At 39.2% G+C, this 16232-nt stretch overlaps 1 protein-coding gene across 1 annotated transcript in view; it reads right to left on the bottom strand.

Moving 5' to 3' along the window:
- Positions 1 to 16232, bottom strand: part of TRHDE (thyrotropin releasing hormone degrading enzyme) — a 213510-nt gene that overhangs the window by 42889 nt on the left and 154389 nt on the right. Inside the window, exon 10 of the mRNA XM_034063129.1 lies at positions 7941 to 8029. Within this exon, the coding sequence (XP_033919020.1) occupies positions 7941 to 8029 (89 nt within the window). The remainder of the gene's footprint in view (positions 1 to 7940; positions 8030 to 16232) is intronic.

The following is a 16232-nucleotide window of genomic DNA, read 5'->3' as shown; positions in this document are numbered from 1 at the left end:
CCACAAACAACTGTATTTTAAGGTGCAAAAAATAAGAACAGCAAGAACCCAATCCTAAAAACACTTAATTGTACATTTAACATTAAATTAATGGATTTGCATTATGCACATTAATTCAAATAAAAAGCTGGAAGATTAAGAAAGAAAATAATCTCATTTACGTAGCTGTGACATCATTAAATTCTCTTAAAAATACACTTCTTAGAAATATTGAACCCAAAATAACTCAATTGTCAACTATTCAATTGTTATTGCTATTTTAGTGTTTGTCTAACTGACTCACACCAGTTCAATTTAATTATTCTGTATAATGACTGAGAAAAAGGAACACAGACCCCTCGTTTTAGTTAAAATATTGACTACATCCATATATTTATCTGTGATAAACTGCCAAGCAAACACATTCTTTAGGAGCCAATGCATCCTGTAGAAATGAGACTGAGGCAACCAGAATTAAGTCCTGTAACATTGTGAGCTTCCCAGGCATTCATACTGTCGAAGCACTTAAGATACTTTTGCCAGACAATCAATTTGTAATAAGGTTTTAACACTGGATGTCCTTCCTGCCACAGAGGTCTGTTAAACACTGGGCTATATAACTCAGTTTTAAGCACACTCTCTTAGACAGCTATACTGAAATTGCTCCTCTGTTTAAATACTTTTTTCACTGGATCGAAAGTCAGAATCACACAGTTTCTCCAACCTACTTATAATGGACTTGAAAACTAGCTTCTGTGTAAATCACTGAACCTTATAAAAGAAAAACATTACTGTAGAAATACCATAAAAGACTGTAACAATTTACAGCACAGTGATAATGGCACTTTCTTAGAACCAATTTTTATCAAATAGTTGTTGTAAAACAGGGAGGGAAGGAATCTGAATCTGGATCTACATGATCCTATTTAATTTACATGATGTGGTGCTGTGAATACAACCTCTCACAACTAAACCTCCGCTATCTCAGTTCCAGTAGTCATTTTTCTCCTTCTTAGTAGCTGGTGCAGTGCTGTGGTTTTGACTTTCAGCCTGGGAACAGTGCTGATAACACTGATGTTTTTAATTCTTGCTCAGTAATGTTTACTCTGACCAAGGACTTTCTGAGTCTCATGCTCTGCCAAGGAGGAGGGGAAGCTGGGAGGAAGCAAAGACAGGATATCTGACCCAAACTAACCAAAATGGTATTCCATACCACAGCACGTCATGCCCAGTGTATAAACTGAGGGCAGTTACCTGGAAGGGCTAGATCACTGCTCGGGTCAGAATGGGTATCGGTCAGCGGGTGGTGAGCAGTTGCATTCTCTTCCCTTGTTATTTCCCTTATCATTATTATTATTTGTGGTAGCAGCAGTGGTTTGTGTTATACCTTAGTTACTGGACTGTTCTTATCTCAACCCATGGGAGTTACATTCTTTCGATTCTCCTCCCCATCCTTCTGGAAGCAGGGTGAGGGAAGAGGGGGGGAAGTGAGCAAGCGGCTGCATGGTTCTGGGTTGCCGGCTAGGCTTAAACCACGACACATGCCAACCCAGTGGGTGACTTAAAAGCAACAGCACAAATATCCGTTTATATATCTAGGAGAGACTGTCGAGGAAAATGACAACTTGTAGAGTTTCTCTGGCTCTTGAGGGGCATACTGCCATGTGGGATCAGGAGCAGGCTGCTCATGTCTGGTAGAAAATTCTACCACTTTAATGCAGTACTGCTTTCTACCCATGCTTTTCTGTTGCAAACTAACCCTTAAATGCTACCATCCCTGAAAGTAGCTACTTGCAACTGGTTAATCCCCATACCTCTAGGATACCTAAAACTGTACCAAATGGGCTATGAGCTCACATTAATCAATAGCTGTATAAACAAATACGTGAAATGGAAATTTTCAAAATTGGACAGTATAAAATTGTTACTGAGTATTTTTATTAAATTTTGATCTCCAAAATGATGAAATACTGAATGACACCTGCCAGCGAAATATGACGAGTTCAAAATTACCTATTTCACAAGTAATGGCTGTGCAACACCTCCAGCACATACTGCTTTAATGGAGAAAAGTATCTTTTCAAATCTTGATGCTATTATTGCTGTTGTGGTCAGTTTAAATCCAGCCATAACCCTTTACTATTATTTTTCAATAAGACCACTCATGTGTTGACCTTCTCCTGAAATACACGACAGGAATCTTTCATGCCTTTCCCACTCATATAAGGAGGCAGTTATTTTAAGGGACTGCCTGATGCATGTGCATGAGCATAGTTCTATATAATTTACTGGAATTTGATGTTTTAGTCTGTGGAGTCTCACACCCTTGTGTAAAAGAAATTCTTTCTTTTGGTGATTACAGCACTGAAAATTTCTATACACCTGGGCAATTTCTCCATTTACCATAAACACATTTATTAGTTTCCTGTTAAAAGTACTACAGTTACGGAAAATGTAGTCATTCTGTGTTAAACCCTACATTAAACCAATCATGACTTTCTAAACAACAAAGATTTCATTTGGGAAGAAATCTGTCTTCAAAGGTTTTAGTTTGCCTCTTAGAATTCCATCTACAATAGATATACAATTGTACTTGAGATTAAAGGGTTTTTGTTTGGGTTTTTTTTTTACTTTTCTTCCGTCAGAAAGAGTTTTCCATGGTCGTGTTTTGTCTGGGTGCCTCATAAAAGAACATAGCTCTGAAGCTTCTAGTTTTGCCATATACATATAGGAGACATTTAGGAGGAAATGGTTACTTTTATGACATTTGTTTTGAACTAAGAAAAACAGTTAGGGTCTGATTCTAATTTTCCCTGCTCTGGAAGTGTGAGACAGCCCTCCAGCTGGTGCTAAAAACAGATGACTTGAAGTTCTGAGCACTCCCCAACTCTCCAGCAACTTCAACTCCATCAAAACCAGCAGGAAAGATTGAAGCCTGCTCCTCTGCATGGCAGCATGAGCACCTTGTGAGGAAGGTCTGGGTGAAGGGCATCCCTCTGCAAGACACTACTCCAATGCTGACAAAAGCGTGGGCTAAACACAGTCCTACTACAGTTTCAAGTGTTAGACTCTCAGTTGTTATTTTATCTTTTCATTTTATACAACCCTTAGCATACTAGGAAATTGGTTTATGCTGGTAGACTTCCTACTGGGAGAACTGACTCCACTTTCCTGCAAAAACAATTGCACAGGAGTAGCACAATTTCATGCCAAGAACATCAAGCGAAAATTTTCTGACAAAAAAAAATGTTCCGTGAGGAATTTCATCACAGTATTTTGTGAAAGAATACCAGCTTTAACTAAATTCTGCAAATCTCATTGCAAGAACTTTTCATATTGAGGGAAGACAAACCAGAAGAAAAAGTTGGACTCATACAATCAACTAGATTGGAAAAGACCTTCAAGATCATCAAGTCCACCAAGTTTTTTCCATCTCACTTGCCACATCTCCATGTTGGAAAAAAAATGCTTTGATGTAGTGAATAACACAACAAATGGAGAACACCAGTAAATACGTCTCGCATACTTTTTGCTCAGACTACCCTTCTACCCATTAACATTTCTATATGATGGAACTGCTGATGCCTATGGTGATACAAAATCTAAGGAGCAGTCTTCTCTTAGGATCGTTGCTCAGCTGTTAGGATAATGGGAATAATTCTGCCTCACTCTGCCAAAATCAGATTGCAGGTTTTGTATCCCTGGTCCTCACTGTAACTGGCTAAAGTTATAAAGCAGGACCTATATATTTATTTTACTTACTCCTGCTTTTGAAAGCCAAAAGAGTGGAGTCTGGAAGCAACACAGGTCAAGCTCAGCAGCTTTGTCTCAAAAAAGAAAAGAAAGGGTGTTTTTCTAATCCTGCACTAATGCTCTGTTCCCCAGTGGGCAGCCAGCAAGCTCCAGCTCAGAAGCAGCTGTCTTCTACAAAGCACTTGTGGAGGAGAACCACTGTCAAGGGGCTTACAGATGAAGTACAGATTATCTAGCAGGAGGTGGGGTAATACAGTAAGTTGGGACTTGCTGTTTGGAAGGCAATTGCCCTGTTGAACTTTCTTTCCCCCACCTCATGGCAATCCTGCAGAGACACTAAGAGTCTGAATGAAAGCAACTTTGCCAGGGGCAGGAAGGTCTATCAGAGGAATATTTCCCAGGGACACAAGAAGACAGTCATGATACAGGAGGTGGGAATGGAAAGGGCAGGGAAGCAAACTGAAAAGCTGCATCAATCTGTTCAGCAGCACTTGCTGAATTGCATGAATTTCCCACCTGAAGCCTGAATGACAGAAGAGTCACACCCAGGGAATGGCAAGTATGCCTATGTCCAAAGCCTTGCTCACCTGTTTTGATGCGGGTGCTAGCTAAACCTCCTCACTTGAGGTTAAAGTCCTTCTCTTGGATTTACAGAAATGCGACAGGTGAGCCTGTGCTTACATACTTAGTACACCTTCAGCAGCAATCACCAGGACCTTCCCTCAAGTCCTGCTAAGCAGTTGTCTTGTGGGGATGGGCTGAATTGAAAGCTGGTCCTTGACTTTCTACCCACTATTGATTTTGGGCTGACCCCAAAATGCTGTGGACATTGCATCCATACATCATTACAGAGACTACAAAAGAAGCAACTTATCTAGGAGAAACAGAAACAAGCCCTGGAGCCATGACAGAGCAGAAGTTCTGTTGATACTGATGATTTCCAGTGCCAGTGAAATCCTTTATCATTCAGCAGGCCTACAAGACTGTAGCACGAAGAGCATTGCAGCCATCTTACTGTAATGCCTCTGACCTCAGCACGGATAGGAAGGCTTATCATGAGATATGTCTCCTTCATCACTGGTTTAATTTTCAGAGGTTTAATAGATGTCACCCGTCTGAAGCAGAACAGACTCATTCATGGATACAAGAAGTGAACAGGGAAAAAGGTGGTGGTGACATATCTGTGCAACGCTGTGACAGTAAATGAGACAGCCCTATTTCACATGCCCTGACAAACTGAGCCAGTAAAAGGGTCATCTGATGGCCAGTGTATGAACTGGTAAGTGAGAAAATGGTTACATGAATGCTACGGTTCACTGGGCAAGGAGAAGAGAGACTCACAGAAGCACTTGGAAGATGACAACCTTCCAGCACTATGACTACATACTTTCCCAAAACAGGTGTGGAGAGCTACACTGAATATGAAACATCTTGGAGATAATGCACTTTGTCAGACAAGTAGCCAAGGCCTGGCACTGTTCTCTCTACAGGATTTGTTGCAAAGGACAATGAATTAAATCTCAAAAAGACACCACATACTTGCAATTTCCAGCATCCCTTCACCTCAGTAGTGTAAAGAGTGGATAGAATGAGCTCTGTTGCCAGCAGCTGGGATGATCTGCAATCATCTGAACTTACCGTGCTCAGTATATTGAACAATAAATGAGTTGCTTGTCTCACTGTCTCTAGTATGTAACAAGAGACAGCCAACACAAGTAGAGATGAGCAATCCAAGCATCCCATTTGAGTGGCTCTCACAAGACTCAACAGCAGCCTCTTATCCCTTGCTCATGAAAATTCCAACTGGCATCCTACAGTACTTTGATGAGGTCACAGACACAGTAGCAAAGAGGATGCAAAAATCAGTAATTCTCTCTTTTGTCCTGGATGTACACGGAGGAAGAGACTTTTCCATCAGCAAATCACTTATACCTGGTGAACTCTAGTGCAAAGCAGCAGGAGTACTTTCCTGGGAAATTATTTAAACTACTACAAAAAAAAAAGAATATTTCTTCATGGCAATAAATGTATCTATTTCAAAGCTGCTGTGATTTCATTTCTCTCAGATAACACACAGATAAGGATAATTTTATTGAAAAAATTAAGTGGTATGTCAAGGTATCATAATGGTAGTCATTAACTTGGATCCTCTTCATTACTGGCAGCTTAGATGAGTTATGTGACTGGAACTACATGACAGAAAACAGGCAGCTGCTCATCATCTCCTGTCCACTCTTCAGGTTACACTGGAAGCTTCTTTAGTACAGCGGTTTAGTCAACAAGAAGGAAATGCCAGCTCCTTCCTGAAGACGGCATGGAAACCACCCTCATGAACAGCATTTCCTCCAAATTTGTGTATCCACATTCAATTGCACTCACATGAAGAGCAATGTGACCACTCCTAATCTGACAAATATATTCTGGAGTAGTTTGTTTTACCTCCAGCCTGCAGAGATTCCATACTACTCACTGGGACAACAGTGAAACTGTGTCCTCTGCACAACAGAACGTCTTCAGGATTCTTCACATCCACAAGAACCAGTCTTGGAAGTCATCCTTTCCAGTCTCAGAATCCCTCCCACATCCCCATGAAACAAACATATCAGCTCCAGAAAATCTCCAGGATTATCACAAAATCATCTATACCAGCCCCAACACATAACAGTACGTACAATGAATCACACACTGAGTATACCCAGGGATGTTCTTACTGAGTTTTTATGTTGAGAAATTCTCCAGCTAAGCTAAACAATAACTAAAAGCAAGAGGACATCCTTGCTATAGTCATAAGTTTACAGTCTCATTTTCAATGAGGCACAGCAAATGAATGAGTAAGTAAGTAATGAGGAAGGACAAGGATAATGACAATAGATCACAATGGCATTGATTCACTACACAGGAAATTGATGACTCAAAAGGTTCCTCTTTAACTTCTATATAGCAGCCACCCCAAAATCTTTGCTCACACCGGCCATCATTAATTTGTTGACTTCTTGAAAGCATTCCAATAGGAGCAGTAGATCTTAAAAGAGTGGGTAGTGGTTTTATGGACTTGCTCCTCCACAGTGCTCTGCAAGTAAAAGGCAATGAGGATGCAACTGTGCAGATAATCGTAACACACTGAATGTTCAAGGCTGGAGCGCAGGGAAGGAGGCATGCATATGCAACCTAATGGGATGAGATGAAATGTGATGATCAACACTCTCTGAAGTCAGTGGGAATCTTTCTATTAACTTCAATGAGTGTTCAATTAAGCCATATAGGACAAAAGAAGAGGAGGCCATTACGGCAGATTGTGAAAGTGCAAACAGGTTTTGAGCTATTCTGGAGGTGTTAATATTAAAAAGTATGGCCAATGTGATATATTTATGCAAAGTGAGGCAGCATTTGTAAAGCCCATGTGTCAAAGGGATGCATGGATCCTTCTTTTCCCTTCCATGGAATCATTCTATTCAAATTTCCACATTCCTTCCCTCAATCTCTCAATTCCAGTTCAAAACTGTCAGCTGATGCAGCATGAACTCCCAAGGAAATAGATAAATATTTCATAAAATGTCTATAACAGGATTCCTTTTTTAGATGAAAAAAAAAAAACCCACTGGTATCTAAACCTAGCTGTCCTCAGGACAATAACTATTATGAGATGTAGAAACTGAGGAGGAAGAAAATAAGTAGTAATGCAGTTTCGAGGTCCAGCATCTGGTTATCTAATAGAGAGAAGAAATACTTGGATAGATCAATAAGGAACTTTTTTAATGACAGCAAACATTTCTTAGCCCTGGTTTCAACTATGGATTAGCATTAAAAAAATGCTACAATTCTAAATACTTTGCATTTACTAGGTCATACTCATCAGATGCTTTGCTATAAAAATATTACATTTAACTTTCACCAACCTATAAAGTGAATTGCTTTCATCAATGATTTGATATGTGTTGCTAAATATAAAATACTTAGGTACACATTTCTATGTAAACGCTTTTCATTATACTCTCTAACTTCTCCGATAATTATAAATCCTTCTTGTTACTCATCCTTCATTCCTCCTCCCTCCCTTCCCAAGTCTCCTTTTTTTGTAATTCATTTCAAGTAGCTAAAACTGGGTGCAGAGAAACTAAACAATTATCTAGGATCAATTCCAAAGAAACAGTTGAGGAAAACACAAGTATGCTTTATGAGATTCCACTGGGAGGAAAGTTTATTTTTACCTGATTTGTTAGACACCCATATAATTGCCTCTGATGAGATGTGGCTCGTATTTCCTACTGCAATTGTTAATGGAATCTGCCACAAGTAGCTGCAAGACAAAGGAGGGGGAATCTAAGAACAAAAATACTGTACTGATTCTTCTCACAGCAATCAGGGATCATGTCAAAGAAATCAAAACACAATTTCAGTAGCAGTGTTAAGATGTGGATTCTATCAAGTTACTTTGACTTTGAAATGCATTTGCTATTAGCAATAAAACAATGAAAAAGTCATTCATCTTAAAAAAACCTAAATTATATTTCACATTTTTCACACACTATCATCATAACAGGACTCTTTTGCAAGGCTTTCCTAATTTAACAAAATGATTCACAAAGGAGGAAATAATGATTTCCCATAGATAGAACACTTTTTTATATTTATTTAGAAAAAGAGAATATCTGGGTAAAATATGCTTTGATTTATAGGGACCCCAAAGTTTAAAAATAACATACTATTCTAGTAACTTCCTAGAAAGCTATGATGGGCTTTCATAGCTCCTGGTTTATAAAAACAAAATAAATGGGATGGCACTCCACTCCTTTGCACCATATATTATCACCTATGTGTATCAAGCTGGACAAAACATGCCATGTGGATTTGGAGATAAACTGGTATAATCAGACCATGACTTCCTCATAGGGTATCATAAATTATTTATCATTTATAATTTATAGGTTATAATTTACTTAAGACTCTTACCTAATAACTTTATCTCAAGAAACAGGAATTTACTGTATGACGTCAATTTTTTTTGGGGGGGAGAGATGGAAGGGATGAATTTCTGTGGCTTCATCATCACCTTTAGTCCTGAGTTCTCAAAAGTATCATTTCACCAGCAAGTGAAAGAGCAACATTTCCCTCACATGCCTGCCATGTGATTTTGTACACCAGTCATGGGGAAGCACTCAGTAATGGTACCCGTGGTATCTTTGTATAGGGAGTCTGTGTGCATTCAAGCAAGGCAGCATGGCAAGAGAACAGCCCCTGCTTAGGTAACACCTTACGCTACCACTTTGATACCAAATAAGTATATCATTTCAGATTGATCACGTTAATATAATGCAAGGATGAGTGTCGGCAAGTTCTTGATGTCGACACCAGCTTCTCTCCCACTAATACACAAAACCAAGCCTATGGTACTAAAAAGATAAGTTTGCTCTTTTCTGCTTACCCAGAAGCCCTCTCCACTGAACTACATACACCATGCAAATGTGCCACAATTGCAGTGCTGGCTTGCAAGGTCTCACTTCTGGGGGGGTTAGGGGAAAGAAAGACCCCTGTCCTGCCAACCCTGCTGCCACACTTGGCCCCTTGCTCCCCACCCATTTGCAAAGAGTCCCCCATACACAAAGAAGTTTGCAGCACTTGGAACAGCACTGTGTGTGTCAGGAAACGCTTATCTATACAGCAGTGATTCAGTAGAGAGGGGGAGATACTTGGAAAACTACACAGCTGAAAGAGCTATGAGTGACACTAGAAGGAAAATATGACATTTATTGCCATATGGAAAAAATAAAAAGGCCCCATGCGATTTTGGGTTCTCTGAATGTTGTTATTTTGACACACCAGGAAAATTATTAAATCTGCTCATGTTCTGAAGACAAACTCCACATTAGCACATGGTCTGACAGACATTTTTTGATAATTAAGCTATGGCACTTGAAAATGCTACTGCGTTTATCAGTCTGCCCACTCCTTGTGCTGGTCATTACCACCCCTCCAGAACACAGCTAGCAGAAGAGGATGTCTACTGGTGCATTAGCTTCTCCAGTTCTTAGTGTGGGGTTGGAAGACAAAGTTAATTTCATTGTTGGCTCAACTAATGTTCTGGACTATGAACTGGAGTAACGAGGTGAAAACATGTAGTGTGTATGTCCTGCTGCTTCAGCTTCAGCAGCCGTAACTTCTGGGTTTGACAGGCGAGGGCACTGAGGAGATGCTACAAAAGGATGTACCAGAGTGCATCTTAGTAAATGCACTTACTAGACAACTGGCAGCGTTTTAGAGCCTGTTAAAAAAACCTTTTAGGAGATAGAATCCTCTTTAAAAATACGTCCAGTTCTAAAGAATTCTCCAGAATGAAAAAGATGCTGGCAAACTGTTATCAAGAAAAAATAGGCAAAATTAAGCATAAGGATTGTACATTATTTGAAAGATTAGGAACTTTGGCATATGAAAAAAATTAAATCTGCATTTGCATGGTATTTTTATGACTCTTGGGATAAACTCATACTAAAAAAGTTAAACTGCAAAATAAAAGATACGGAAAGCTGCCCATGTAACTGTGATTTAAAAACATACATACACATACACCAGTATTTGTGTATGAGCATACACATGGACACCTGTTATTTTGGGAAAGAACTTCATAGGTAGATAATCTGTAGATTCAATATCTATACAGCAAAGTATTTTATATTACCTTATATATTTTACGTTACCTCCAACCAGGTAAATCCTATTGAAATGAGGACAGACCCTACTCTGAAAGGTGATGTAGCTGTGGAACAGAAGCCACATAAGCTACTCATCCTCAGAAAACATGTGTGGATTTACATGTGGAAGATCAGTACTGGTAGATTTAATTTTCATATCCCCAGGGTGAGAGATCTCCTGATGCTCTTGGCACTGTCCAGAACCTCCAAATATGATCCTTTTGGTTACTGATTTATCAAGTGATTTAACAGGTGAGCCACAGATTTCCTTTTAATAGACATCTCCAGAATCCCTTTTTTTTCCTACTTTACTGCTGCTTTCTCTGTATATTTGTATGTTTTCTCTTTCCAGTCCTCTTCATTCTTGGTGAAACTTCTGCCAGTGTTGCAGAAGAATCTGTGGCTAACTTTTAACTGTGTGTGAGGGGGATGAATCCGGCTGACCTTTCAAGAATTTTTTTAAGATGAATTCTCTTACAAGCCATCTCTGAGTGAACTGTATGGACTGTGCTCTCCACAGGAAGAAGCAAACTCTTTTTACACTTTTCTATCACACTCTTCTACTTTACAGAGAAATGGTGAAAAAGTGACCCACTTGCCTGTTTTCCTCCTGCTCTGTCTAGGAGTAGTGCAGATCTTTTATTTATTCTTTATACATTAGGAGCACCACTAGTGTGTTCTGTGTATGTATCTAGGGGAAAACGCATCCTGTTCCAGCTGCCTGCTGTGACAAACCAGTTGCAGTGAAAATAATAACCTAGCCTTGAGGACCCAGTGACTAGGGCAACAGGACCTTAAATAACCCATTTGGTCCTCCTGCCCTCATGAACATGTCTGCAAGAACTGAATGCATGTTTAGGTAGAACACTCAGCCCCTAGGTGAAATGGAGCTCTGGAATGGTGTGTTTAATCTGCCTGAGATGCTGCTGAGCTTCAGAGGGATCCACACATGTCTCTATGGACACAAATGTGATCATCTCAAAAGGGACCTAAAGGCAGACCAATTAATTGCAGGCAACTAAGGGCTATTTCAGGAATTTAAGAAACAAACTCTAAGGATGAGGAGGAGAAACATATAAAAATGGAACAGACATGGTAAACATGACCTGTGCTGAAAAAAATATTGTTTAGTCATAAAAGTCTTGAAGAGAGGTAGGAAAGGGGGATGTTATTTAAGGTAGTATAAAGAAGCATTTTACTGTTGATGTATAAGTGGGAAACCGTTAATGGGAAATAGTTAAATTTGGATAACATGCACAAGTAAAGCAAATGCATTGGTGTGTTTTTGTTGTTGCTTTTTTTGGTAGCACCACCTCAATGCATAATACCAAAGTGTATTAGCATCTCCATTCAGTTTAAAGAATAGTCAAAGGGACTTGTTCAATGAAGTAATACAATCTTGCATCTGCCAAGGTACATGCAATGCTAGAAGCTAGCTAATTATGCTCTACTTGGATTATATAGATTTTTTTTTATGTTGAGCATTACATATTGATTATGTAGCCAGTATTAGTGTACTTTATCTCTCACAGAAAGCGATAGTATTTGTGATGAGTACTTGCTTATTCCTTGACTTCCAACAGATAAGAACTGAGATCCCTTCGTGAGCGAATTCTGAGGCCATAAAGTATTAAGTAAACATAATGCCTCACCCTTCTACCTCTGATGGACAGTAATGTAGTAATATTGAATTTTCAGTGGCAAAATAAATTGGCTTCTTTGTAACGAGCTATGCAAAGCCAGAAAAGGGCAGCGGTTTTATTCCCTCCGCTGAAAAAAAACAAAGATGTAAGGTCATTAAAAAAGAAAAGTCAAGGCTCCTGGAGCTTCAGATTTGCACAACTTTTCAACTATTTTTTCATATGAATGAAAGTTTTTGCTGAGATGTAAACCCATATGTTTTCAAGATTCATCTTCCCAGTAACCATGATGCACAAAGCTTCCACCCACTGCCAGCAGTAAATACAATGCTTTTCCAGTATATTTCTCCTTTCTTCCCGGCATTCAAAACTAACCATCGAAGGTCATCTATTCCTAGTTCATTACTCACAGAACAATGGATGTATCTGCTCAGTACTCAGAAGCTTATTATCCTTGGTTGCATTGTAAAGAGTATCATAGGATTGGAAAGGACCTCAAGATCATCTAGTTCCAACCCCCCTGCCATGGGCAGGGACACTTCACACTAAACCATATCACCCAAGGCTTCATCCAACCTGGTCTTGAACACTGCCAGGGATGGAGCATTCACTACCTCCCTGGGCAACCCATTCCAGTACTGATTTCTTCCTTAGATCCAGTCTAAACCTCTGCTGTTTAAGTTTCAACCCGTTACCCCTTGTCCTATCACTACAGTCCCTAACGAATAGTCCCTCCCCAGCATCCCTGTAGGCCCCCTTCAGATACTGGAAGGCTGCTATGAGCTCCCCACGCAGCCTTCTCTTCTCCAGGCTGAACAGCCCCAACTTTCTCAGCCTGTCTATACAAGTAATGTGATTGCTTCACGTAAAGTCACAGAACAGCTGTACCTAAAACACCACAGCAGAATTTAGCTTACCTTCTTTTTGTACGGGAGAGGAAGTGAACAATCACATCTGTCTATAGTCTTCTTCTTTTACAGACCTCTGGGTTAAAGACTATTAATCTATCCTGCTGTTCTTTATACAGAAACTATACTTCACCCTTCTTATTGCCCATCTCTGTATTTTTTCTGTATCTGTTATACTCTTTTCCAATTTAGAAAGCCAGGCTTGGCGTCAGTGCTTTTAAGGCATGTCTGCCACAGATTAAGAGTATCACAATTCTTTTCTCTTCTACTTTTTCTAATGCTACTTTCCTGCTAATCCCTGCTGTTTCATTTACTTGCTTGACTATGTCTGCACACTGAGCTGATGTTTATAGAAAACTACCTACCACAGCTCAATGATCTCTTCCCTGACAGAACAGTTTCTTCAGAACCCACCACTAAGCATCTAAGCTAGGACTGTCTTCCCTATGTTTATCACCTCATTATCAGCATTGAACTTCATTGGTCATTTTATCACTGTGTCAACCAGCACTGAGGAATAATTCTGTAATCTTGGTAATTAAAATTTGTTTTCACTACCCTCACAAGCCTCACATTACCAGAAAACTCCGTAACCTCACTCTTCCATGCCCTTTATCACATGACTGAATAGGAAAAATTTGAGCACAGACTGCTCAAGAATTTAATGGGCTATCTCCCTCTAATGAGAACTCCAACCCTTAATTTATCGCTTTTTGCGTATTTAACGGAGATCTCCCATCTTATTCAAGTGCAGATTATTTTCTTTAGGAATCTTTAATGAAGAAGCTGGACCTCCAAAAATACATAAAGAACAGCTAAAATGACAAGATGCTGGATACATTTAGATACAGAAGATGTCTATTAATAGTCTGATTATACACTTAGCTAGGAAATCAAAGGACCATGAAAAGGTAGAAGAACAGAACAATGTACAGATTTTAGAAAAATAATACTATTTTTTCAGTACATCTAAGGAGAAGAATAAGGGAAAACATTAAAATGCTATGTACAAAAGCAAATTAAGTGACCTGCTTTTTATCATAATAATATAATATAACATAACATAATATATAATTTTAAAGTGTAGTGGCAATCATGAACTTAAACCATAGAAAGATTAAGGTGGGAAGAGACCTTAGAAGATACAGCCCTCTGCTCAGATGTGCTAACAGCACAGGAAAACAGTTTAATTGTAGGTAGAACATGAGACAGAGGAGGATGCACAGGCCATATGGCATCATGCAAAGCCAATCAAGTCAAATGTGTCAAATGATTTGCCATATGCTTTTTTATGTTTTTTTTTCCTAATGCCTCCCACTGCAAAGCATCTACAGAGCTACTTTCAGAAAAGCTGAACACCAGAAGCTGTGTGTACCTTCAAACAGCTTACTAAGCTGAGAAATGAAATTGTGAGTTGTCAAAATTATCCCAGAATGGAAAAAGCAGAAATTGTATACCCATCAGCTGGTACTGGTGAAATCTCAACCATCAGTCTTCTGTGACTCAGTTTCCTAGGCTAAATTCAGTTGTGCAAAGTGGTGTCTAATGAGGGTACCTGTAGGGTACCTGTAGGGTACCAGAAGTGTCTGCCATGGGCTGTAATATGGCAGAGCACCTACGGGTGCTTCTATCCATATAGTGGCAGCACCAGGTAAAGTAAGATATATGAGAGTGCCTCTAATGGCACCAGTAACCTGTGCAAGCAACTAAATGGGCTCTCCATCTACTCGATGTTGACAGCATTCTCTTTCACAATTAAACATGAATTTCCTGAGGAAACTTTTTCATTTCTAACTGAAAAAGGCAATTTTTCCAAACCAAGCTTCTTGCAAGAAAGCGAAGACTTTGGCATAGATTTTCAAATACAGCGTTTAAAACAGGCATTTAGAACAGTACTGTTTTACATAAAAACTTCCAGTTTGCTGATTCAAAATGAATTTCAGCTGGAAATACAAGTTAATTGAAAGAAGAAGTTAAAATGAGTGAAACTGAAATGTAAGGTACTGAAATTGCAGAATTTAAATGAACTAAACCAATTTTCCCCCAAAATTCTGCTTTCATTTTTGTCCTGATTCAGTACAGGAAAATGTTTTGATATGTTGAAAATTTCTGTGGGATGGGAATCCATTTCCTGCTCATCTGTAACACTTACTAATCGTTGTAAAATATTCTGAGAACATAACAATCTAAGGTTTCATATCATTGAAAGATATGATTAACGCTACTTAATGCAGAGATAAAGTGAGGCATAAAATAATTTTAAAGCAAGAAGGATTAAAAAACAAAAAAGCAAGAGTAAAACTGACTGTTTAAGACACATGATTCCTTGTTTTAACCACCAGAATTTAATATCCAAAATGCCAACTCTGTCTATTCAGATAAAGATAAGAAGCTGGTACATTCAGAGCTTCTGGACTCTTTGGCATTAGTTTATCATTCTCAGCTCTCCAGATGGAGAATGCTGAAATTTCATGTACACAGAGACATATGCTTGGGTGAGCAGCACTGAGTCCAAGGAGGAGACATCTTCCTGATGTAGCCCTTTCAAACAGTGATGATTCCTTGATTAGGTTAGGATGCTGACAGGGGCATTCCTTACCAAGGGAATACCATCATGAATTCATGTTATTGGGATTTCATAGACAAAAGAACACAAAAGCAAAGTAGTGAGAAAATGTGACCTTTTCGAAAGCAAGTAAGCTTTACAGAACAAAATGAAAACTAAGAATTAGAGATTTGTATTTTTACTTCAGTTGCATACTTGACTGATCTGCAGAGACATATACAAATATTTACTGGCCAGTAAAAGAAGCACTTAGCTGTATGGCTGCTAGAGTTTCTGGCTTATAGCCTTAAAGCCTATTAGAAAATAAAGGGCACAGAAAGTTGATAACATGAGCTAACTAAAGGATAGTGTGAAGTTTGGAGTTTCAACATTACAGCAGTACAGCAGTTCTCCTTGCCAACACAACTGCAATTTCTGTTAGCAGACTGTACTGAGTTTGGCTGGGTTAATTTTCTTCATAGTAGTTGGTATGGGACTGTGTTTTGGATTTGTGTGGGAAACAGTGTTGATAACAGAGGGGTGCATTATCCGTTATTGCTGAGCAGTGCTCACACAGAGTCAAGACCTTTTCTGCTCCTCACATTACCCATGAGCGGGCTGGGGTGCACAAGAAGTTGTGAGGGGACACACCTGGGACAGCTGATCCCAACTGACCAAAGGGATATTCCATACCATATGGCACCATGCTCAGTATACACAG

The sequence above is a fragment of the Melopsittacus undulatus genome, chromosome 5 (assembly GCF_012275295.1).
Source record: "Melopsittacus undulatus isolate bMelUnd1 chromosome 5, bMelUnd1.mat.Z, whole genome shotgun sequence".
In the NCBI taxonomy this organism is placed as follows: domain Eukaryota; kingdom Metazoa; phylum Chordata; class Aves; order Psittaciformes; family Psittaculidae; genus Melopsittacus; species Melopsittacus undulatus.
The sequence above is the reverse complement of the archived record's forward strand: the minus strand, read 5'-3'. Positions and strand labels throughout refer to the sequence as shown.